This window comes from Alternaria atra (genome assembly GCF_907166805.1).
Source record: "Alternaria atra isolate CS162 genome assembly, contig: 32, whole genome shotgun sequence".
Lineage (NCBI taxonomy): Eukaryota > Fungi > Ascomycota > Dothideomycetes > Pleosporales > Pleosporaceae > Alternaria > Alternaria atra.
The window spans coordinates 879,361-903,218 of record NW_025091331.1 but is presented as its reverse complement, the minus strand read 5'-3'; the positions used below and the strand labels follow the sequence as shown (position 1 = coordinate 903,218).

Genomic DNA, 23,858 nt, shown 5'->3' with positions numbered 1-23,858 from the left:
ATCTCTACCTGCTGCTCCTCTGACGCAAGAGACGCGTCGAGTCTCCTTCGCTCCATCGACGACGAATATCTGGCCTCAAAGGAACCCATTGGATCCGAGTCTTGCTACAATTATAGCCCGCCATGTTCCGCCGTCCGGGTGCTGGGCGCTCTAAGGCTTCAGCAGACACTCTCTGTCAGAAGTGCCTGAAGAGAGGACATTACAGCTACGAGTGCAAAGCATCCGCCCAAGAACGCCCATACAAATCTCGGCCTTCCAGGACACAACAACTACTCAACCCCAAGCTGAAGCCTAAGCTCACCACCGAGGTACCCGAAGATCTGCTGCGCAAGAAGGGCGTCGCAGATGAGATCCTGAAGAAGAAAGAAGAGGATCGCAAGCGCGCGCGGTCGCTCTCTACATCGTCTGCCGACTCCGTCTCCACCATATCAACAACCCGCTCCCGCTCCCGCTCACGATCTCCGCCACGACGAAAGCACGATGGTCCAAGACACCGAGCGGACGACGACAAGGGGCTACGTAAGCGTAGCAGGCGATCCGTATCCATGGACTCGCGCTCGTCACGCGCATCGGATGTAGCAGACAGGAACACAAGGCGGCGCATGAGCTCTTTCAGCCCTGGCGAGCGAGGGCGCCGAAGAACCAGGTCAAAGTCGAGGTCAAGGTCAGCGCGCATGCAGACATCACACGAACATGGTAGAGGAGGAGTGTCGCGAAGCATGAGTAGCAGTGTCAGGCCACAGAGCAAGAGCGCAAGAAGAGATAGGAGGCGACCAGTTCGTCGGTACTCCGTCTCAAGATCACGGTCGAGAAGCGCCGATCCCATGGATACGTCGGACGAGCGTCATCCACCGAATGAAGCATCAAGAGGCAAAGTAGGCGCCTCATACTCTGGAAATCGTGAACCCTCGAGGCCACTCTCACCATACCACAGCAGTCGCGATCGCAGTCCTAGTCCGTACTCGAAGCGCAAAGCCTCACGCCGATCGCGCAGTCCACACGAAGCGGGGAACGGAGGACGAGTCCGTGATAGTCCGCATCGACCGACAAGAAATCGCTTTGACGACCGACCGCCTGTGTCAAATGGCAGAGCTGCGCCGCCGCCAGCACAAGCACCACCGCCTGTTCAGAGAGAGCGTAGCTTGAGTCCGTATAGCAAGCGTTTGGCCTTGACGAAAGCTATGCAATCAGGGTAGACGCGATAGTAGTCAGTATTGGGGAAGTAAGAACGCTGCAGTGTCACCTGGAGATTCTTACGTTGCAGATAACAGGAGGATAACATCACAATGAGCGATCAAGGTCGAAGGCGCTCTGGTGGCTTATTGGGGCTCTAGATATAGGACTGCGCCAAACACAAGCATATTGGCAAGGCGTTTGCATCGAGTTCAGATGGCTCTTTGAAGCCGAGACAATGGTTCACTAGCTTTTTTATAATCTTCTAATTACAATCGAAGAGATCGAACTAGGCTTCCGCGTTGTGCTTATATCGTTTCTCATGTCGATACTCTCTCGTTGTTGTTTTGCTTGTAGTATGATACCCCTTTCTCTCCATAGTATCATCGCTCCAGTCTTTCGTTAAGAGCAACTTGTATGACGGTATCTCATACACACATTTTGCTAGATTGCCATAGTGGTAGCCTCGCACGGAAGCTCTCAATTGAATTCAAATACCTAATCCCTGATCGAGATTGAATCGCGTGGCGAACCCTCCTCAGAAACCGCGTCCATATCATCCACAACCCTAGAAGGCGACTCACCATATACCCACTCAAAGGCCTGTTCAATTGTTCCAAGACTGGCCTCTTTTGAAACCGTTGTATAGGCAAAAGTTTGTTGCGAAAGCGGTTTTGGTCGCCGGATCTTGAAGATGTTGCCGAAAGATGATTTCGCAGTGCTCGCAAATCTTTTCCAAGTCTGCGACTGCGTTCAGGTAAAATTCCCTAAAACAAACCGCTTGGATTAATACAGGGTGCTTTAATTGCCTCAGATAATACGATAGACTGCCCGGATGATGGCATGTACAATGTCCGAATCCGCCATGAATTCTAGACAGCGTAAATCGATGTTGGCGACGATGTATAGTTTCATGGCGCAATCTACAATGAAGGTCATGAGAATCGCATCAATCGTATCGAAAACCCCCTAGACCGACCAGATTCGTTGACCACAGAGTTTGTGCAGATGAGGACCATGGTGTAGAATAAGGTCCGGAACGAGGCCTGAAGATGTTGATGAAGGGCAAGTCAGAATCTCTGGCGAGATGGTGCCTTGTAGTACCGTTCGTCAAACCTCTCCGTGTCGGCCGAGTGAAATATTCAAATCCCGTCGTGTTCTTTCTGACTTCTCTCTGGTTCGGCTGGATGGGAGGGCCTGATTGTTGTTGGTTTGCTGCGTTCTGGACGGGCTGGAAACTTATGAGAATAGGCACCTTGAATCACTGTTCGATACAGGGGGAGATCTTCAAGGTTGGACACCGTAGTCATCTTGATAAATGCCATTGGAAATTCTCTGTGGATTTGCATGGCTCATACCATGGTTGACTCGTGGGTTTCCCTGAATTTCAGATGAGGAACCTTGGGTGACATGGCCAGGACACGCAATACTGAGAGAGGAGACTCGAAACCGTAAGCCACAATCCAATCGCGAATGTAATAGAGATGTGCCTTATGGTACACATCATGATACATGTCGTGATCTTGCACAAGCCTCATGACGTGAGGGCCAGCGGGAGCGATGAGCTAACCACTAGCGCGCCAAGAAAGCCATCTGTGTGATTCAATTTTCTCCGCGAAGCCGCTGTCCTTCTTTTCTTCACATATTGTCAACGGTCTCCAATAACCCTAAGGTCCTTCCTTTATGAAGTGGATTCGCCTTTTCCAGAGCAGACCCAGAAGAAAAGCACTGCCATTCTAATCCTGCAGCTCGTCCACGTCGACTTCGGTCGGTATTGGAGCTGCGGGTTCGCTTTAGGCCAACATACTTCGGCGCCCACCTGAACTAAGGAGCACCGTGACTTTGGTACCAATGTCGCCATGACAAAATAATGTGTACCTTGTGACGAACATGATACCTTGTCAGCTGTTGCGCGTGGCTTTGATCGCCATATGCGTTGAGCCATCACCGGTATCCAAATCGGCCCCAAATGCCTACCCGCAATCTGCATAGTGCTGCATGAAGCGAAAAAAGCAATCCAGCATTCATCGTGATTGGCATGCTACTGAAGCCTGTCGTCGTGCGGATCCAGACTGTTGGGGTCAATGGCCGCAAATAACGTTGAGCGCCCAGCTGAAAGCCCTCCTCCCCGCATCTCTCGCCGTGTGTCACTCCACACGAAGCAAGAAACGCAGCTCTGGATCGAAGGACACGAGAGCGGCTGAGCAGCAGCTTCCGATTCAGCCAGACTACCACGCTATGTTACTGGTCCCAGTAATAGTGTTTCCTTCACCTGTTCATCTGATTTGACCTGTCTCAAGCCACACACAATGTTCGTCGCAGCAGGCCACCCTTGCCAGGTCGGCGCTGTGTTCTCGCAGACTCCAAACTAGACCTATATATCCTGCATGGTCAAACGCCTCTGTCAGGCCTGTAGATCACTCGTATTTCATGTGCTGTGATTTTATTGGTGACATCAGTGCCACAACTCACGACATGGCTGAGAAGACGGTCGCCTAGCAATATTACGACGCAGTCAGATCGGTAAACCGGAGTGCATCCACTCAACGAGGTGCGCCGCGAACGACAACCTCAAACCTTCCGCCTACAATCCGGACCTCTCTGCGAGGGCCATCCTCAGCCCTGTACATATCCACTCCAACGTCTCGGCCCGCCCCCCACACCCCCTTCCTACTGAATCCTACGGACGTTCTTGCCTTAAACAGCTTTCACCTCTTTCCCATATCTCACGTGTGCATGTTCAGGAACGTCATGAATGCATATCATGGCCTACATTCTACAAGATGCGCTTGTTCTGCTTAGCCTTTTCACTCGGTCTTTAGCACAGCAGGATGATCCCGTCAAAGAATTCTGTCGACGATGGGGTCATGCAACAGCACGGATTGATTCGATGCTATATATTGATGGTGGCATGGTAGGAGAAGTCCCTTTCACGTCGAACCACTCAAGTATGTGGAGCTTGTGAAACCATTCCCTATGTCTCTTTCCGTAATCTAACAGCTGATCCTTAGATACATGGCTTTTGTCCAGTAACTTGAGCTCATCGACCGTCGATACCGGGATGCCGGAGCAAAAGGCGTACTCGAAACCTGGAAATATACCCAGCCTCTCAGGCGGTTATACATGGGCGGATAATACGAATAAATGCTTCTATCAGTTTGGCGGAGAATATGCCGCAGGCGCTAGCCCTATGGACTTCGGTATATGGACTTACGATGTCTTGCTCAACCAATGGAATAGTACCGAGACAACTGGCGACAAAAACCTGCAACGGGTGTCCTTTGGCGCAGGGACACAAGTCGAGAGCCGTGGATTAGGGTTCTACTTTGGTGGCTGGCTCAGCAACAGAACGGCACCTGGTTGGAACGGGCCTCCGATGGCTACCAATGGGCTGATTCAATTCGACATGTCTACAGGCGACCTACAGAATACAACTGGACCAGATGACATTGGGAGAGCCGAAGGACAACTTTTTTTCCTACCCGTATCGGACAGCGGTGTGCTCATCTATTTTGGTGGTATCGAAGACTCGTATCGTAACGGTAGCTTTGATGCAGTATGTTGAGATCAAACCGTTGATCAGTTCACTTACTAACGTGGCGTGCCAGGCAAACATGAGTGTATGACATTATGGAGGTGGTCTAGTTTTACGTAGCTAACGTCACATAGACCATCCACATCTACGATATGGCTTCATCGAAATGGTATACTCAGACCGCATCTGGCGATATACCTGAAAATCGCAGACAATTTTGTGCTGATGTCACCTGGCCCGATGACGAGTCATCTTTCAACATGTAAGTCGAGAAGTTCTTGTCGTGTATTGGTCATGTCCCTGCCGTTCCTTTGCTCGACGCTATTGATGTGGGCGGAAAACGTCCACAGGGGCTAGAGGCCATTGATGCACACGAAAGAAGATCACAGAAACCCCAGAGGTTCGATTTGTGTTGTCCAGGATCTGAAAAGAAGTGTTTCAAAACATAACACACCACTAAAATCACAGTATAAGCCGAGCCTTTGTACACACAGTGCGCTGTTCTAAAGGAGAGATGCTGACTTGCAGTAGCTATCTTTACGGTGGATACGGTTTCGGTGAAACGCCAGCTTTCGACGACGTTTATATCCTTAGTCTTCCATCGTTTACTTGGATCAAGGCCTTTAGTGGTGGGAATCCGTCTGAAGTCGGACACGGCGGTTGTAGCGCGAATGTCGTCAACCACGCGCAGATGTTGATCATAGGTGGCTGGTTTCCTATCTATGACAAGTGCGATGCGCCAGAGGGCCAAGGGCAACATAATATGGTTCTTGGATACAACGGCGGGGACGCGAAACTTTGGGATAAGTTCAGTCCTCAACTAGATCACTACGTTGTTCCTTCACCTATCGTCTCCGTGATTGGAGGAGGGTATGTCTTTGTCGCCTGCAAATCGAAATTGACACAACTAACAAGAACAGCTCCACCGGAGGTGCTACGAAGACTTCGCCAGCCACGTGGGGTCACCCGGACCTTGCTACCTACTATACACTCAAACCTACTTTCACAGCAAGATCAGCTACTCGTGTTGTGCTCTCGCCAACAGAATCCCCATCCCCTGAAAGCTCAAAGAAGACGAACGTAGCGGCTATCGTTGGCGGCGCAGTCGGAGGATTTGTGGTACTCGTTATCATACTATGTCTTATACTGCTCTGTCTACACAGGCGAAAGAGAGCGATGAAAAAGAAGAAGGAGGGTGGACCCCCACCAGATCTTCCACCTGCTGAACTTGCGACCACAGTTCCTCAAGAGATGGCCGCCACAGATGTTAGCAAGTACGTTTCCATGCATGACCAGGCAGATTCTATCGCTCGTGCTCATCGTCCCGGACATGTCCAACAACACTCACACTCCGATAGCCACGAATACAACTCGTTCTACTCGGCTCAAGGTCCCCCCTCTTACGGTCAGGATCTCCCATACATATCTCCTGTAGAAGGTGGACACTCGAGTCGCTCACTACATGGAGAGCAGTTTTTCACGGAAAGCAATATCGCTCACAACTCGCCGACAACTGCTTGGAGTACTCAAACGAGCTATCCACAATCTGTGCATGGTCAGGACAGTCAATACTCGTATCCTACACCAACTTCGCCGCGACAGTCTCCCAATGATGCCATTCAGCAACAAGTTCCAATATACTATCCACGACCAAGTGATCCATCGACGCGTTCGCGACAGTCGCCACCTTCATTTTCCGAGAACAGAGGAAGCCCGGCAGGGACACAATATAGCGGCGATGGAAATCCCCCCAACATCAGCACTACAACCACGCCAGCACACTTTTATGCGCAGCAATCGCTGCGTGATTCTCCAGGAAGAGATGGTAGGCGACCTATACAGGGGAGGTTCATGGAAGAAGGACACATGTGAGACAGATACGGTACTTGAATATCTAGGGCGTACAGAAGTAAAATCTTAATGAAACTGGGTATATGAGCATGGTGTCTTTCGGGTGTGAACAATCTGATGCGTTTTGACGGAGTCATTGTATTTCGCTTTTAGCATTTTGCGTCCAGACTAGACGAGCGAAATCTCAGTCCGAATCTCCCATTGTAATATCTAGTGTCCGTTGACATATCATGTACACGGCAACAGCTTGAGATAAGGCACTGGTTCAGGCCAGAAGTAGACGTAAATTGGGTACTTAGGTACTAGCGCGGGCTCACGTGTGATCGCGCTTCAGTATCGCCGACGTTCACACGTCACCCTCAACTTTGGCCCAATGCGAGGACACATGTCCTCAGCGACACCACAGCCCTCGTCAACTTCCTCATGATAACTCGACACATACAATGTTCAATCTGCGCTCGATCGTCCTACTCGTGATATCCTACGTCGTAATCCCGCGCCTGACGTTTCTCCCTCAGAATGTCCACTCGATCCTCATAATCTTCGGGCCCTTCCTCATACCCCGCGTCCTGGATTGGATAAATCTCGCGCGCGCAACTGGACGAAGCGTACCAGTACGGCCGACGCCTCCAAGGGTCCAGTATGCGCTGAACCTGCTCTTTTTGAGCGCCGTCGCGTGCTTCGTCCTTTCCTTCTCCCGGTTCGCGCCTGAGAACATATTCCTCAAGACACAGAGTCACATCCGAACGGAGACCAGTGTCTTATTTGCACGGCTACGGCACCTCCGTCCGCTTACAGACGAAGACGATGCGTTACGGACAAAGTTTAACTGGAGTGTGCGCAATAAACTGCTGTACCTGGCATATGGTCCGGACACGCTGTTGAACTGTGTGTGGTGCACCGCATCCGACGGAAATGACCAGCAAAACTACTTTTTGTATTCGCTGCCCAAGATGGTCACGCCGCATATCTTCCAACTCGCTGTTCTTGGTCTTGCGACGTCATCGCTTGTGGGAAGCGAAGGCTCGCGCTTTCGCACACATGCAACGATTGCGGGCTTGCTCTTGATGGTGGTGGAAGTGTGGTACATGGGCACATACGACATCACGCTCAACAAGCGAGCAAAGTATGTGCAGGATATCGATTCTGCACACTGGCGCGTTCGCTTCCTACGATACATCGCCTTCGCCGTGGTAGACATGGGCTTTGCGTTTGTCCTCTGGGCTACCAGCACAAACCGCTGGCTCGCGAAGCCTGTTTCCATCGCCGAGCGCATTGAAATAACTACACGAACGGCCGAGGACACGTTCAACAAGATGCGCGCGCTTGCTTTGCTCACAAACTCTGTGAACCGCGATCCCGCGTTGCGAGGTGTGCGAGAAGAATACTGGAGGATGGAGGGGCAGGTTACAGCGGAGGTGGTGCAGGATGAACTCGTAATGGAACAGATCAATTCTGCAATTAGCAGAATGGACTTTAGTACGCTTGAAGGTCGAGTTGGCGAGGTTGCAGATGGAATCATGAAGGGCATCGATAGCTTGAGGGCAAGTCAAATGCTGGCGGCAAGTCATGTCACCGAAACGTCGTCATCACCGGCATCGTAGAGTTCACTTTGCGACGGATAGAGATGGGTGGGGAGGCTATGTACGGAAACCTATACAGAGATACGTGCATGCATTGCAATGGAGCCTCGGCGTGGAGCGCCTCCGAAGAAACTGCAACCGGCCTGGCCGTTTTAGAATATGATACCCTGTTGATTTGAGGTCACTTGAGCATTTTTTCCCCTGCGGTGAACTTGTCGATTGCTTATACCGCTGATTACCGAGATACTTGGCCATCTCCCACGAGGTCTCCAAATCGACTGTTTGCGAATACATGTCCGACATCGCACACAATGCGCATTGCTATTTGTACTACTCTGACATTATGTCAGATCCGATACTATATTGCTATGTTATATACTTCCCCTGTCCCCATGCCCGAGGATCGGAAGCGCGAACTGGTCGCGGATAGTAGCGGTAGATACGGGGATACCGCAGGCTCGGCACACACGCCCTACGCCCGCCTGCACATTCTTGGTCCTCAGGTACGCTAGTACACACAACCCCGGCTTCGACGGCTTCTGGAAGACGCATCTTCCGTCATGGTCTTGACGATGGCGACTTGTTTGTGCAATGCCAAACGAAGAAAGAGCATGTTTAGTAGCATAGAGTGAGGACAATTGTGAGCACGCTTTGTTCAAGATCGGTACTCTGATGGTGCAAATCGGCTGCAAGTGGAACCCTTTATCTTTGCATTCTGTAGAGAATGACACTAGACTCCCGCCGTAGTCCGCAGGGGGCTGGGCAGACATTACATCGATGGATCGTTAGGGAAAGTGGGTTTGCTCCCGCCCGTGTGATAGGAAGGCGGGTGACTCTTGATCGAATTTTTTCAGAACCATGGTATAAGAACGCGCCAGGGTACGTGTCTTCTCAATGCACATTGAACTACTTACTTCTCTTACCTCAATTGATAGCTTGACAATCATATATTCTCACGCATAGCAACAATGGCACCCAGCGCCGTCACACCTCCGAACCATAACGAGACGGTCACCGATCTCACACAAGCCGGTATTAAATCTGCGCTCTTAAGAAACGCCCCAGAACAGATCGACTCTGCATCTCTCACAAATTCAATCACCGCCACACCACCAAACGAATCAACAAGCAAAGCTCAAGATGTTGTCGACGCGCCTCTCGCTGAACTCGATGCCTCCAAGATCAATTGCACATACACCAGCACCCCGCGCTCCGTTCCCGCTGTAGGCTCAGCAGAGATGGCCAGCCAAAAGGTCTGCACCGACCATATGGTGCAAGCTCAATGGAATGTCGAGTCCGGCTGGGCAGCGCCTGAGCTGAAGCCCTACGGCCCATTGTCTCTTGCACCCACAGCCTCATGCCTCCACTACGCGACCGAATGCTTTGAAGGCATGAAGTTGTACCGGGGATACGACGGCAAACTACGTCTTTTCCGCCCAGACCTAAACTGCCGCCGAATGCTCATGTCCACGAACCGTATCGCACTTCCCGCATTCGACCCAGAGGAACTCCTCAAGCTCATCGTCAAGCTCTGTGCAACAGATGGCGCCAAGTGGCTTCCAAAGGACCGCCCAGGACAGTTCCTCTACATTCGTCCTACCATGATTGCTTCCGACCCCGCCCTTGGTGTTGAGCGACCGAAAGAAGCCCTTCTTTTCGTCATTCTATGTTGCTTCGCACCAATGGGTGACATGAGCGGTGGCATCAAATTGCTTGCATCCCAGGATGACATGTGCCGTGCATGGCCCGGAGGTTTCGGATACGCCAAAGTTGGTGCCAACTACGGTCCTTCCCTGGTAGCCCAGGGTGAGGCGAGGAAGAGGGGATACCATCAGATCCTCTGGCTGTTCGGCGAAGACTGCACCATCACTGAGGCGGGAGCGAGCAACTTCTTTGTTGTATGGAAAACCAAGGAGGGAAAGCTACAACTTATCACTGCCGATCTCAACGAACGCATTGTCCTCGACGGTGTGACGAGGAGATCTATTCTCGAACTCGCCCGTTCAAGACTCACCTCTTCTTCTCCATCATCCGACCTTGAGACTCTGGAGGTTGTTGAGCGTAAGTTCAACGTCTTTGAGATTGAAGAAGCGGCCAAGGAGGGACGCCTGGTTGAGGCTTTCGCGGCTGGTACTGCGTGGTTTGTCGCTCCTATTAGTCAGATTCACTTCCGTGGCAAGGACATTGAGGTGCCCATGGCCAAGGGCGATTCTGGCGCGTACGCAAGCTTCTTCAAGAACTCTCTCAAGGGTATCATGTGGGGTAGTGACGGTATGGAGGGACACGAGTGGGGTCGCGTTATCAATGAAGAGTAGATCTGTTAGCAGAAGGGGTGGTAGAGTCGCATGTGCATGGACACGGCGTTTGGTTTCCTCGGGTGATTCATCTTTCTGTTTTCGGTACTGAGCAAAGCGAGGAGCATGGCTGCTGGCCGTTTGTGCATGCATCTAGTTTGCATTGATTAGCAGTTCTAGGTATACATATCCATTACATACGAGAAGCTTGTAACTGTTCTATTCAGCGTCCTAACAGCACTGTGCTAATAAGATAGGTATCATCATTTACCTTTAGGGTTGATCATCGACGCAGGAAGAACGAGCTTCTGCGTAAGGGAACACACACACACGACCGCAATGGGCCCACGGGTTCGTGTAATTTCCAACCTCATCTACATGTGCCAACAACGGACCTCAGCCCCTTCGATAGCGAGATTTGGGGAGCGAACGCCCGTGCTCGTCGATCGATCCCTATGATGGAGAGGTGTGTGTGTTATCAATCAGTTACTTCTTCCTTGACGCCCCAGCTATGAACGAGGTGTACGTCCGGACGCTACTTCACGTTCTCGGCAGGAAGCCGAATTATGGCACAACGTTGTATGTATAACAGAGTCAGGAGATGTGGGGATACGACATATAAGTTGCCCTGTTAAGATCTCGCAAAGTTCCGAGGAGTGGCATAGCTGCAGAAAAAGGAAAGGGCGTAGTGCCGCCGTATTATAGCCTTCCTTGGCGTCTTTCCCCTTTGCAACGGCGCGTGATCCCCGTCGCGCCTCAAGTGCTTCGCGAAGTGACCAGTACCCTGGCGTTCATCATGCACTCCCACCAATTGTCACCCTGACTCGGGCTGTTTCTACAAGCGAAATGCACATTATAAGCTGTGGCTTCTCGGCGAGTCTTTACCATTGTGTGATCCGTGGTCTTCAACCTTCACCCCTCACTCCTGCATCACCGAACCATCAGCCCACAGCAGGTTGCAAGCATCGTTGCCAGCTCAGCTGAGTCCCACCCACCCAGCGGCAAACAATCCATAGTGGATAAGAAGAGGAGGCAAAATTACGGCTCTTGGTGCATTGGAATCACTAATTTTAGGAGGAGACACGCTAGACCAGCCCTCGTCCGCGATTATCTTCCGAGGCTGGCATACACTAAGCCAGACAGAGGTTAGTTCTGCTCACGAGACGGATGGGTTGCAGGGAAGCACTGACATTACTTCTTCTTGACTCTGCAGTCTTCCGGGGAAAGGAGGCTTAAGGCTATTGGTTTTAGTTTTGTGTTTGACAATATGGGATTAGGGATGGGGTTTCCGAAGCCATCAGCGAAGTTTAAATCTACCCTAGGCTCCCTGTTGTGTCTTCTCTTCTTTGCTCCTCTACGTTCCTCGTATCTCCCGTCACCTATCCTACCTTTCTCGGTCGCTATACGAATAACAGTACCCATCATTCGCTTTGGGCACGTTTTTATATCTTAATACTTTGTAATTCAAACCCCGTAAGACTACACATCTTTACGCTCTCCAAAATCCGAACCATTCGTATCAAGATGCGTTTCATCACCGCCGTTGCCGTAGCCATCTCAGCCTCCGCCAGCTTCGTCGCTGCCCAGGACAAGTGCGATGCCCAGAACATCGTAGACACTTGCGTCCAAGGCTACCAGTCCCGCATCGATGATTGCAACAAGAACCCCAACGACTTCATCTGCCTCTGCGACGTCTACAGAGACGTTCTCGTCTGCTACAACAACTGCCCTGGTAAGCAAAAGAACAGCAACACCCATGCTCCATAATAACAACGAAACATGCAAATATCTAACAAACTTCTGCCAGACTCCCTTGAGAAGCCTCCTGTCCAGAACACTGTAACATCTTACTGTGGTGCCGCCGAACCCCTCCGCGCCGCTGCCTCCTCGTCCATGGCCTCGGTTGCTAGTGTCGCTGCTACACAGTCTCGTGCTGTTGCCAGTGCTACAAGCGCCATGACCAGCGCTACTGGTACCGGCACTGAGTCTGAGGCTAGCGCAACTCCCAGCAGCTTCGCTGGTGCGGGTAGCAACCTTGGCGTACCTGCTGGTGCTGCCATTGTTGCCATGTTTGCTGGACTGTTGTAGATGGGTTAGAAGATTCGTTGGTGGTGGACTAGGTAGTTGGATGAATAGCATAATATTTAATCGGGGACATGACGGCTTTGATGAGTTGACTGACATGCCCGCTTCTTGCAACTAATTGTGTATGTGTTGTGAGTGCTTTGTCTTGAATGCCGCAGTTTCTACAACAAGGACTTGAACGTTTATGAGGAAAACAGTTCTACAGAGGCGTACTCATGGCAGCCATTTCATATGTTCAGGGCTAACACAATCGACAATGTCACCATATCACATAAACTCTGTTCATATCTCATCATCCTTCAATGGTACAGGGCACGTATAAAAAAAAGCGCTATCCTACTTCCATACCGCTCAACCCCAAGAACGCCGCTGAATACGTGCACATGTGCAAGCAATGCAATATACCCCCGCACAATACACTTAAAGTGAGCGAGATTAGACAGGTCCAGAAAGCCAAGTATCATATACGATCTCAAGAAGCGTGTTCTCGTCATATACTAGTGCTCCACCTTTCCTTCGCAGATTTTGTACAATGACAACATCGCCATGTAGTAATAGTCTTCCACACCTCCTCGACCGCAACTGCGATCCACGCGCAAGGCTTCTTCCAGACTATTCTTGTCCGAAACCGACAGTCTCTTCGACGGCAATGGTAAGTTTCTGGTTGAGTGCCTCGAACGTCTTGTACGGTGGCAAATCGAGACGATTGAAACTGCACATATTGTTAGCAGCTGACACATGTGTTTGATTATTTGGGTCTCATACCATGTATGTGATTTCGGCAATTGATTAGGCTCACCAGCCTTCTCAATTGTGAACCTTCTCGGTCCATCACTACCCTGCAAATCCTTGAATCCGTTGACGGGTATACGTGATGTTCCGGTAGCGAATTGTAGTAGACGCGACTTTTGCTCGGCGTCCCAGCTACGAATGCACTTCCAGAAGTTTTGGATGACCTCATCATTCTCGGTGTAGCCACGGTAATCGGTGTGCTTCTTCCAGTCGTCGACATCGATATCTGCGATACCGCCGATGAGTAGCTCGAGCTCACGTTCGTCGAAAACGTTTACAAGATCCGCAGGAATTAGTTCGTGGAAACCGGTGATGAAAGCCTGGAACTGCTCTTCGACACGCTTTTGAATACGCCATTCGGTAATGAGTCTAATCAGTTAGTATAATTGCCGTATAGACAAAGACTTGGGTTACATACTCAACGTATTCGTGCTTGTTCTCATTGGTAACCTCAATGTTATCACCTCCTGGCTTCAACTCAATGCTGACAGTTTCACCGAAACGCTCGTCGTCGGTTGCAAAGGTCAGCTCTAGAGCGTCCGTAATATCATTATTCCTGCATCTGTTAGTTTCCATCCGTTCGAACAACAAATTTCGAACTTACAGCATCCATTCCAAGTTACGATGGAAATCAGCATCTACACCCTCCATATCTTGAAGAGCAACCTTCTTCCTCAAAATCATCTTGTAGAACGCTCCGATAAAGAAGGCATCCAAGAAACGGCGATGGAAAATGGCCAGACCGACAACACGTCCAATGAACTTGAAGTAGTTCAAATGTTCGGGGTTGATGCCGGAGTGAGGATTAATCTGAAGCGTGTAGTTGTCGTGCGCAGAGTATTCGAACAAACAGTAGAAGGGGTTGAACATCTCGTGAGAAAGGAGGAAGAAGAATTCTCGAGAAAGACCTCCGTAATCTAGACCGTCTTCGCCGTCAAACTTAATCATCAGTCGCTTCTTGAGATCAGCAGCGCTTTGGCGCATAATCTCGTGGTATGAGTCTTCGAAGATGTGCGTTCGCCGCACCTTGACGTGGCATTGGCCACTAACAATGCGTAATGCAGGTTGCGACCTGAAGTAGATCAGCTTGCGACGGAAGTCGCGCTTGTACTGAGGTACGTTCTGGTCCAACGAAGACGGTAACCTCGGGTCGTCCCAGGTGGTCGTCTTCGTGTTGTGGTCCACAAAGTATACTCTGGCTGTGTTGGTGAGACGCATTTCCCACCCTGATGGCAGTGGCCCAAGTTGAGAAACGGGTTGTTGCTGGATGGTGCTGCCGTTGGCGGCCTGACCACCATACATGCGGATGTATTGCTGTCGACGAGGATCTACCCATGTTGTCGTTCGCGTGTTGTGATCAACAAAGTATGGTCGGCCTTCGGGTGTATGCCGCTGTTCCCAACCGGACGGGAGCTCTCCTGTTCCAGCAGTAGTCGCTCCTGTTGCCATCATGCTTGCAGCATTGGCTGCTGAGCCAGCAGGCGGTGATGGCTGACGGTCGGTGAGAGTGGGCGAGTTGGCTCCAGTCCTGTCTTCAGGCAACATGCGGTTCTGATGTCGCATGCGCTCCTGCTGGGTCTGCGCAGCTACGTCTCGGCGCTGGTCAGCCTCGTTAAATCCTGCGCCAGGCCTGATCCAGGTGGTTTGCCTAGTATTGTGGTCGACGTAGTAGGTTCGACCCAGATGATCCTCACGACGCTCCCAGCCATTTGGCAATCTTCCTTGAGCATCCTCAAAAGCGCTGTATGCACCGCCACTGTTGCGAGCTGGAGTTCCTCCATTCGGCGCAGGACCTGGACCGGCGGGCGGGCCGGTTGGTGGGCCTGCTGGAGGCGCTTGACTGAGACGCTGGGCAGCGGGTTGGCCGGCGACTGAGGGTCGTTGCTGGCCGGGATATACGTCAGGAGGGTGAAGGTTCGTCGTCGACTGTTGTGGAGTTGACACGGCGCCGGGGATACCACCGTTTACGGATGGGTGCGGGGATGCGGTCGGTCGGGTGGCGTTCTGGGCTCCCTGGGTGATGGGCGCAGTGAGGTTAGTAGAGAGGTTGAGTATAAGCTTGCCGTGGACGACCATGTTATCGTTTGACTTTTTAAGATCGCGCGTAAGCATCTCTGTAGGGAGTGTTAGCAAATGATGCAGGACTGACATGGATCAGACCTACCATCCCCGCCGGCATCGAGGTCTATTACCGACCCTATGCGGACATTGATGACGCCCAAGAAGCCCTGGTCCTTCTTCTTGAACTTCTTCTGGTCAAAGATCTGAACCGCCAGAACGCTCTCTTCGTTGACTTTCCTGTGTCGTGTGTTAGCGTCATGATGCGAAGGCGTGCGAGGCCAAGGCCCAGGGCAGCGTACATGTCGAAGCTCTCGTTCCAGTAGGGGTTCAGTGTCTTCTTGATGACGCTCGTGGTGCGCGTCTGCTCGCCATTGATCGTGGCTACGGCGAAGGGGTCCGGAAATCCTGCAGCACATGCATGAGCGACATGACGACGTCGGTCTTGTTCAGGGCATACATACGGAACACATCGCGCTTGTAGAGCCCATCGGCGGCGATGACTGCGCGGCGTTAGTCTTGTCCTGAAGCTCACGGGACCTGGTGGCCGCGGGTGAGACATACTGGTGATGCGCAGGTTGGGCTGCCCAGCGCCGTCCATGATGCGCGGTTATGCAGCGCAAACAGGCGGTCGCGGATATGCAAAGGGGCGGTAGGCTGGAGACAGAGGTAGAGGGGCGGCTCTCAGAGCTCGCGGTGGTTAGGGGCCTCTTCTCTGGTCTTGGGTTGAGGTGGTGATGTATGGCGTCTCTGGGTTGGCTGCGGCGGAGCGACGAGGGTACAGTACAGGTACTGGAGGAGGCTGTGCGAAAGGCGACCGTGCGCAGTCTACAAAGGCAAATGCGGCGGGCGTTGACGGCGCTGCCCGAAGAGCTTCCGGCCTGCGATGGTAATCGCTTATACAATCCTTTGCAATCGCTGCCACCACTTTGACACAGGATATCTTTCGACACCAGCCCCGGCGGCTAGGGCATTGAGCGCTGCGGCGTGAACGATGCGATTCCGGGAGGGATGCCTTCTGCTGCCTTGGCGCTTGCCCCGCAGGTTGTGTCGGGCGATGCGAACTGCTGGTAGCTGGCGCCTAGCCAAAGTCACGATATATCTAATCCGCCGAGGGCAAGGCTCTGGAGAGTAGCAACAAGATACCTGGTGCAGTCCTGCTTCGGATGGCGTACGCGTCTTTGTCAAGATTGCCTTCGCTCTCGAGACGCATGCCATCGATGATGTCAAACCCGCTCTACCTCCCTGTCACCGCCCACTAGCATATCCATGGACTAAAATAACAACATATCCCTCGACCACATCACTGTTGCCTCATATGCTGCTTGAACCGTCTCTGATACCATCTACACTTTCTTGGTACCCCTCAGTCCATGTTTCGACCTCCTGGGCGCGCTCTGGGGCCCAGAAGCTGCGCTACATCAGACGACCACGCCTCAAACACACTGTAAAACCGTCAGTCAAACACCAAGACGAATGGCTGTCTTGGACACGAGCCACATGCAAGGCCACACATTCTTGGGTAAACGGCACCGCCACATGTACGATCCAGGCCCAACCACGTTCCGTCTGTTCCGTATTGCCGTATGCTCAGGCAGAGTGGGGTTCAGTTCAGTTTCTCGGAAGGGCCGCCAACTCACTGTAATACTGCACCGCCACATATACACGTGTGCACTTCGGAATGACTATCAAGTTCGATACAAAAACTCTCGCTGCGCCCGTGACTTCCCAGCGGAAACAGCCTCTAATGCAAAACCATGTTCAAGTCTAATTTTGATAATCGCCAAACTCCACGCTCATCACACCCTATTCCCTGAAGCTATCCCCAATCTCAATCTTCCTCATACCCAACAGCGCTCTTAGCTTGAGATATGTCTCGTACCCACTCAACTGCATCTCAACTCTCATATGCCTGGTCCACGCACCCAACCAACTCAGGAAGTTGCTCGGCCAAAGCACACTGCCGTTGAGGTTATCTAAGCTCTCTTCGTACACCGTGCGACTGGCATACCGAGCGAGGATAAGAAAAGTACGCATGGGACCTTGGCGCGTATGCAGACCTTCGTCTAAGGAGCGCGCTAGAAAGAAAAGTCAATATACATGCTTGGTCGATAGGTGGGAGGAAGACTTACTCAAATCATTAGTTTTCAAGATCAACAAGATCACCCTCGGAACCTGTCCAAGCAGTTCGATCAGGCTCTCCAGTAACCCCTCCCCCAATGCATCTCCAATGACTTTCTTCTCCTCACTCGTCCTGCTTGTCATCACACCACCGGTGCCACTTTCCTTCTTCGCCAACACGGTATAATCTCTTCCTGTGATCGCCGATGCGAAGAGAGGGAAGTGTTCTTCCTTGATCCCTGCCACTTCGTAAGCGTATTTGCGCATACCAGCCTCGTCAGCGTCCAAGACGGCGAGCCAGAGTTTTGCGTAGTTGCGTCGCAAGGGCAAAGGGATGTCGCGATAGAGACCGTGATCGTACAAAACCACGTCAAAGTTGGCCTTGCCTCTGCGAGCGGGGTTGTGTCGTATAGCAATGTTTCCCCCGTGAGGATCGCAGTGAAGTGGCGCATCTCTGCCAAAGATCATCTCGTTGAATATCCTAGCCAGTGCTGCCGACACCTCGTCCCTGTCAATGCCGTGTTCATCCAAACTCTTGAGATCATCTGTTCGAAATCCTGATACGTATTCCATGACCAGTAACCGGCGCTTCGCCCAGAGGACTTTGGGTATGACGACGGGTACATCGCGGACGTGGGAGAAGTACTCTCGCGCACGCATGGCATTCTTGCCTTCGAGGGCGAAATCGAGTTCTTGTGGGAGGGAAAGTTGCATCTCATCGGATAGCCAAGTCAGATCATATTCGGGAAACCAGCGCTTGAGTGTCGTAAACGAGAAGCTTGTCAAGGCCAGATCGAGTTTGGCCCATTCGTCCAAGGCCGGATGTTGCACTTTGACGGCGACTTTCTGACCGGTCTCACGGACCGTTGCGCGGTGTACTTGGGCAAGAGAGGCTGCGCCTATGGGCTGTTCCTCGAATTCTGAGAAGAAGTCGGAGAGCTCAAGGCCCGTGTCTCGTCGGCACATGTCTTGTATGGATTCGAAAGAGGACACGGGACACTTGTCTTGCAGTGGTATAAAGGTATCGCACCATTCGTTCGGCAGGAGGTAGTTCATGCTGCTCAGATGTTGTCCCAGCTTTATGAAGATGGAGCCATTCTTCTCGAGTGTGTGGAGGGTACGTTTGGCGCATCGTAGGTGGCAGGCTTTGAGTTGCTCGTTGTAGTCTGGTTCATCGTCGCGTTTGAGTACATCGCGGTAACTGCACGAAAGTGTATATTAGCCATGGACCGTCTGATTGCGCTGTACTATGCACATACTCTCTGATGTTGAGCACCAGCGTCGCAACCACCCTGTAGCTTCGCTGCGCTGCCACATAGGCATGCTTCGCATCGTCATTGATTGTGATGACTGCTGCACCAATTGCAATTCCACCTCCAGCTATCAGCAGTCTCCTCCTCCTCTTGCTGCTCTTGGGGCTCCTCCCCGCAGCTTTGGCTGTGGCATTGGCCGTCTCATGTGCTTGGCTTGCAAATGTCCTCTGCGATCCTATTCTATTCGCGAACGTTTTATGCCCGGCCAAGGTGCTTCGTTGTTGCCACAAGCCATATGGTTGCGGTATCGTCTGTCGTTGCGATCGTATACAAGCTCGGCAGATCCACGTCCTTCGGAGGAGCGGAGAAGAAAGGGCGCTCAGGGTGGACATTATGTTTATACCATGGTCGGCAGAGTCCAAGCACTGCAAAATCTATGGGCCTCAGACAGAGATGCGAAAGCGAACCACAAGCGGCAACAGACCGCTTCTAGCCACAAATGTCGTCGTTCGCCATTTTTCCATGAAGGCGCAGCGCGAATCGGGTCCCGGACGCCACACCCCTGTCGGTTTGCGGCGAGCATCGACACTGCCGAATTGGCATCACATGCTCATGCTCATGCTCATGCACATTATCCAATACCATGTTTGTTGCTACAAATGTTTTCACTCGTGTGTTGAATTTGACAAGCATCTTATATGCGTATACGACCAAGGAAACATTCGAAGTTAGGAAAAGCTGCACGCGATAAGGGGCTCCGTCTAGCAGCTATCAGTCTGCAACCGAAAGCACCATGTCCGCCTCCCTTCCAGTAATATAGTCGTTCCTCTGCAGGATATTCAGTCTATTACGTAACGCCAGAACCGCATTACTACTGCCTTGTCGCCCACCTATGCATAATGGGTTCTCTACATATCGACAGTCTCGTTGAAACAAAGTACGCCATTGCCCTTCAGGTATCCATCGACTCCGTCTGGTGTGTTCTGTCGGCGGGGATTCGCAACGTGAAGGTTCGTGAGTTGGACAGGATCATCGACTGGGAAGTCGGTGATATCCGTGACGAGAACAAGGCCGGCCGTCTTGATTGATTCGATGAGGGCAGGAGCGAGTGACTGGTGATTGTTAGAAACGAACCGTATGGTAGTTTTCAAGCTACCTACCAGCAATCGAGAGCTGCATATCAGGCCCATGAAGTTGTTATCCCTGGCAATCTGTACAGCTTCCTTGACGGACGTCGTTGTACGACCGCTACTTTGGATGATGTGTGTATTTCCGGAGGGCGACTGAGGACTATCCGCGCCGAGCTCGTTACAGAGGAGGACTGGGTCTATCTCAACGTTAGTATCTGTCGCCCTCCCCTTATACGCGTAGATGCTTACAGTTTGGTTGTTTCCAATTGATGACGGTGCATATGTCCTGGCTGAAAGAGCTGAACAGCACACTCCTCAGAGTACCGTCTATCTCGCCCGCACCTTGTTCCCTCAATTGACGTGCATGCTCGAAAACTACCGAGAGGATCTTATCTGCGAATGCATTCATGTCGTGTGTGGGTCCAAGCTTGAGACGTTCCTCTTCGAGTCGGGACGGGAAGAGAACGTGCAGCTCAACATGGATATGAGCCGGCAGTGCTGACAGGGCGTCCTTCAAAGTAATGAACGAGGAAGCCATAATCTGGTAGATATTCGGTATGTTTACCGGACCAGTGTTGCTTAGTTCCGCAGCAAGCTGGTTTGCGGCCGCTGTTGTTTCCTGAACGCCAATCGCTGCGAATTGCGCATACGTAAGTATGTTGACTGGCACTTCTAGACCGTGATGGTTGACCTTCCATCTCGGATGCAACACCGGTATACCATCGGCAGTCAGTTGGACGAACAGGCGTACGTATTCACCAGATAGGCTCGAGCCAGTGATAAGCGTATGAGGCTGTGAGTCAAGCTGACTAGTAGCCTTCCAGTAGGTCGCAAAGTGGGTAATCTCGAGCGGAATGCCATGGAAAGGCTTTACTACTTGGAAGTCGAAAGTAACTCTGCCAATTGCTCGCAGTCTTGGGTCGAACAACTCGAGATGCCATCTTCCAGTACTCTTCGAGCGCTCTGTAAACACCTTTGAAGAGGCTACACTGCGAGCAATAACCTTGGATCCTATTGTGGGGTATACGTCAAAGTCGATGGAGAAGGTGTCAAGGTTCTCGATCTGGAAAGAGATAACCTTAAATTCGTCTTGTATGGGTAGCAGAATGTTGCGTGGTATGAGATCAGAACTTTTTGAAGAAATTGTGAGCCGTGCAGCGGGGTATTTCGATTCGTCGTAGAAGCGAATCGCCTCTTTGCCCACCTTCTCGAAGCTGATGACTACAAACGTCTTTGTGTCGAGAAAGTTGTGTCCATATCTTCGGAAGGGTATGATCGGTGGTGGCAGGATGAACTCGGGTATGCCGTCAGGGTCGCCTTCTATGTCCATGGCTGTAGGCATCGAGCTAGACAGTTGAGAGGATATTTGAGGAGAAACTTGTTTCTGTGTCGTCAGCCCAACTCCGCGTCCAACAGAAGCAAGTAGTTTCATGCACTCCAGATGCCCCTCCCAGGTCGCGTAGTACATGGCCGAAAGACCTTTCTCATCCACAATGTCTACGTCGACCTGGCATTGAAGTAGCGTCTTAAGACACTCCACATGACCCTCGCTCGCAGCGTGAAAGAGCGGCGTCCATTGATAAAGCTTGTCTGGTTGGTCGAGGTCCGCACCGTACTTTTGGAGTATCAACAGTGCTTCGGGTGTCTTCCCCGATCGTGCCACCAGGTGTTGTGGAAACAGCCCTTCGGCATCGGAAAGCATCTCAGCTGACCGTTGTAGAAGAAGCTCCAAGATTTCTAACGATGCATACTGACATGCAAGATTGAGCGGCACATGCTCTCCAGGCCCCAAACGCGTGAGATCGGCGCCTCTTGAGAGGAGTATCTCCACACAAGCGAGCTTCGAATGTACAATGGCATGTATCAAGGGTGTAAAACTGTCCTGATCACGGAAGTTCACCGTTTCTGGGGCAGCGTTGATGAGTTCCTGAACCAGCTCCACATGTCCATGCATACAGGCGTAATGTAGTGGTATCCTGCCGTATACATCGGTTGCATGTACATCCACGTTGCTAGATAGGCCAAGCTTGAGCACTTCGATCCTCCCACTGATAGCTGATTTATGAAGACAATTTCGCTCGTTTATTTCGTCCTCTTGTTGAAGGTTCACGAGATTCGAATCGAGTAGTATCCTCAGTGCAGACTCTGGTGCTTCTGCAACGGTGCTGAGAAACGCCCTAGAAATGTGGTCGCGTGCATCGGGAAGGGTTGACAGGCGGGCGAGACACTCTTCTATCTTGCCTTGGTTCGCGGTGTTGATAGCTTGCACAAATTGGTTGTCGAGCTCGAGCTTCGCTTCGAATGCAGGTTCGGAGACGCGCGGTTCGGCTGTAGGATGGGGTGCTTGTACCCCTTCGCCTTCAGCCCATCCTGAAAAATCAAGGATTGCTTGGGTCGCTTGGTCGGACAATATGCTGATGACTTCTCGGTTGAAGCATGGTTGGACCTCGACAGCGCGCGAAAGGTATAGTTGCTTTTCCTTTGACTGGCATTAAGTCAGCCAATGTCGATAAATACGCAAGTAATGACGACTGACCTTGGATGTTTTATCCCACTAGGCAGTGTTAGCAGATCAATGACGGTAAATGGGGGTGCATCAAACCTTCTTGAGGATCTTTGAGAAAGCTGTTTCGTTCACTTCCACAAATTGCTGAGTCAGGTTAGTGCCGGAAGCCCCCAAGTACATACGGACCAATCACCTCAAGTTTGTTGAGATCCATGCTAAACTGCTTTAGTCCCTCTTCAAGGGCAACATATCGCGAAGATGTCTTGGAGACAGATTGCGGGTGCTGTTGCATGACTCTCTTCTTGTCAAGAAGCGTGGTCAAGCGCAGACGCAACTGCGACTATGGTGAGCACTCATCTTCCGACGAACAACGAACCGATCATACCTCTGCCTCTTTCTGCAAGTAGAACGTGTTGACCTTTTCGAGCTCACGTTCCTGTGTATCAAGTAAGAATCTATGTACTTGTTGCGGACACAAAGACCTACCACTCGGAAGAAAAAGGTGGCCTTGTTGGCTTGTAAAGACGACTGTGGATCCAGAGATTCATGGTGAAGGCTCTCGCTCTGTGGTGGTATCACTGGAGTAGCGCTGAGTTTCTTGATAAGCTACAGACTCTACGATTAGTGAAGCCCCTACGATATGGAAGACATATGGACCTTCTTGAGCGCTTTGTAGTCGACAAAGCTGGCGGCATATTCTGGAATTTCCAGTTGCCTTTTTTGGATGTGCTTCCCGAACTTCCTGGAGAAGCGTGCTGAGTCAGTAGTGTCTTCTTTGGATGCAAGACTTGTCGACGAGGCTGTCTTTTTCAAAACCACCAAGGGGCGGGGTTGAAGGGTCTCCATATGAGGGAGAGACGTACATAATGCTAGTAGTAAGAAGAAATTCAGGAGTGTTCTTCTCGAAGCCTTAACGGCAATGCGCATACGATGCACAAGCGACGGATCCTATCCCGGGTTGCGGTGCAGATCCAACCACACAGGACCCGCGGTAGAAGAAGTGTGGTCGTCGGCCGCCGCCTATTCGGCAGTGGGGACGAGAGAAAAGATCAAGATGTGCTGAGGCTTGCTGGCGACAGCCCAAAGAATGGCCGTGCGTAGTCGGTAGGGAAGTCGAGAAGTGAAGTCACTCACGATGCAGCTGGCGGTACCCTGCAGTTGGACCGATCAATCCATAGACTCGCTTGGACCTGGTCGAACAGCGTGTTAGCAGGTATTTGGAAGATGCCGAATGAGGAGGGGCCAGGCTGGAAGGCGCCACCGACGACTCATTGTAGGAGGGCCACGAGATTGTGCATACGCTGGCAGAAGAGCAGAGTGCCCATGTCGTTCAGACGACTGGTAATGCGCGGGCGAATCAGCGTGCGTATAGCCGCCACGAGGTTCAGCAACTGCTCACGGACTGATATCGTTAGGTCGATGGCATGGGTAAGGGGAGATGTCGTATGCGGTTATTCTGCCGAATATTAGTTCCGTA

General features: G+C 51.6%; 8 protein-coding genes across 8 annotated transcripts; 5 read left to right on the top strand and 3 right to left on the bottom strand.

The window, feature by feature from the left end:
* Positions 1-122: 122 nt before the first annotated feature.
* On the top strand, positions 123-1,196 carry ALTATR162_LOCUS10047 (uncharacterized protein; the record flags this gene model as incomplete). Its single annotated transcript, XM_043317683.1, has 1 exon — positions 123-1,196. The coding sequence occupies one exon, from the start codon at positions 123-125 to the stop codon at positions 1,194-1,196; it is 1,074 nt and encodes a 357-aa protein (XP_043173618.1).
* A 2,741-nt stretch (positions 1,197-3,937) lies between these two features.
* Positions 3,938-6,580, top strand: ALTATR162_LOCUS10046 (uncharacterized protein; the record flags this gene model as incomplete). Its single annotated transcript, XM_043317682.1, has 6 exons — positions 3,938-4,121; positions 4,185-4,729; positions 4,782-4,793; positions 4,843-4,970; positions 5,240-5,578; positions 5,629-6,580. The coding sequence occupies 6 exons, from the start codon at positions 3,938-3,940 to the stop codon at positions 6,578-6,580; spliced, it is 2,160 nt and encodes a 719-aa protein (XP_043173617.1).
* A 422-nt stretch (positions 6,581-7,002) lies between these two features.
* Positions 7,003-8,163, top strand: ALTATR162_LOCUS10045 (uncharacterized protein; the record flags this gene model as incomplete). Its single annotated transcript, XM_043317681.1, has 1 exon — positions 7,003-8,163. The coding sequence occupies one exon, from the start codon at positions 7,003-7,005 to the stop codon at positions 8,161-8,163; it is 1,161 nt and encodes a 386-aa protein (XP_043173616.1).
* A 947-nt stretch (positions 8,164-9,110) lies between these two features.
* On the top strand, positions 9,111-10,457 carry ALTATR162_LOCUS10044 (uncharacterized protein; the record flags this gene model as incomplete). Its single annotated transcript, XM_043317680.1, has 1 exon — positions 9,111-10,457. The coding sequence occupies one exon, from the start codon at positions 9,111-9,113 to the stop codon at positions 10,455-10,457; it is 1,347 nt and encodes a 448-aa protein (XP_043173615.1).
* A 1,503-nt stretch (positions 10,458-11,960) lies between these two features.
* ALTATR162_LOCUS10043 (uncharacterized protein) lies at positions 11,961-12,524 on the top strand (the record flags this gene model as incomplete). The annotated part of the gene is made up of 2 exons (XM_043317679.1): positions 11,961-12,168; positions 12,244-12,524. 2 exons carry the CDS (start codon positions 11,961-11,963, stop codon positions 12,522-12,524), a joined length of 489 nt encoding a protein of 162 aa, XP_043173614.1.
* Positions 12,525-13,133: 609 nt separating this feature from the next.
* Positions 13,134-15,972, bottom strand: ALTATR162_LOCUS10042 (uncharacterized protein; the record flags this gene model as incomplete). Its single annotated transcript, XM_043317678.1, has 8 exons — positions 13,134-13,233; positions 13,287-13,682; positions 13,732-13,869; positions 13,918-15,427; positions 15,478-15,611; positions 15,674-15,779; positions 15,836-15,874; positions 15,936-15,972. 8 exons carry the CDS (start codon positions 15,970-15,972, stop codon positions 13,134-13,136), a joined length of 2,460 nt encoding a protein of 819 aa, XP_043173613.1.
* Positions 15,973-17,177: 1,205 nt separating this feature from the next.
* On the bottom strand, positions 17,178-19,137 carry ALTATR162_LOCUS10041 (uncharacterized protein; the record flags this gene model as incomplete). The annotated part of the gene is made up of 3 exons (XM_043317677.1): positions 17,178-17,449; positions 17,504-18,693; positions 18,752-19,137. 3 exons carry the CDS (start codon positions 19,135-19,137, stop codon positions 17,178-17,180), a joined length of 1,848 nt encoding a protein of 615 aa, XP_043173612.1.
* A 516-nt stretch (positions 19,138-19,653) lies between these two features.
* ALTATR162_LOCUS10040 (uncharacterized protein) lies at positions 19,654-23,227 on the bottom strand (the record flags this gene model as incomplete). Its single annotated transcript, XM_043317676.1, has 10 exons — positions 19,654-19,857; positions 19,906-20,072; positions 20,125-20,547; positions 20,596-22,360; positions 22,412-22,429; positions 22,478-22,525; positions 22,575-22,715; positions 22,767-22,817; positions 22,868-22,987; positions 23,039-23,227. 10 exons carry the CDS (start codon positions 23,225-23,227, stop codon positions 19,654-19,656), a joined length of 3,126 nt encoding a protein of 1,041 aa, XP_043173611.1.
* Positions 23,228-23,858: the final 631 nt, after the last annotated feature.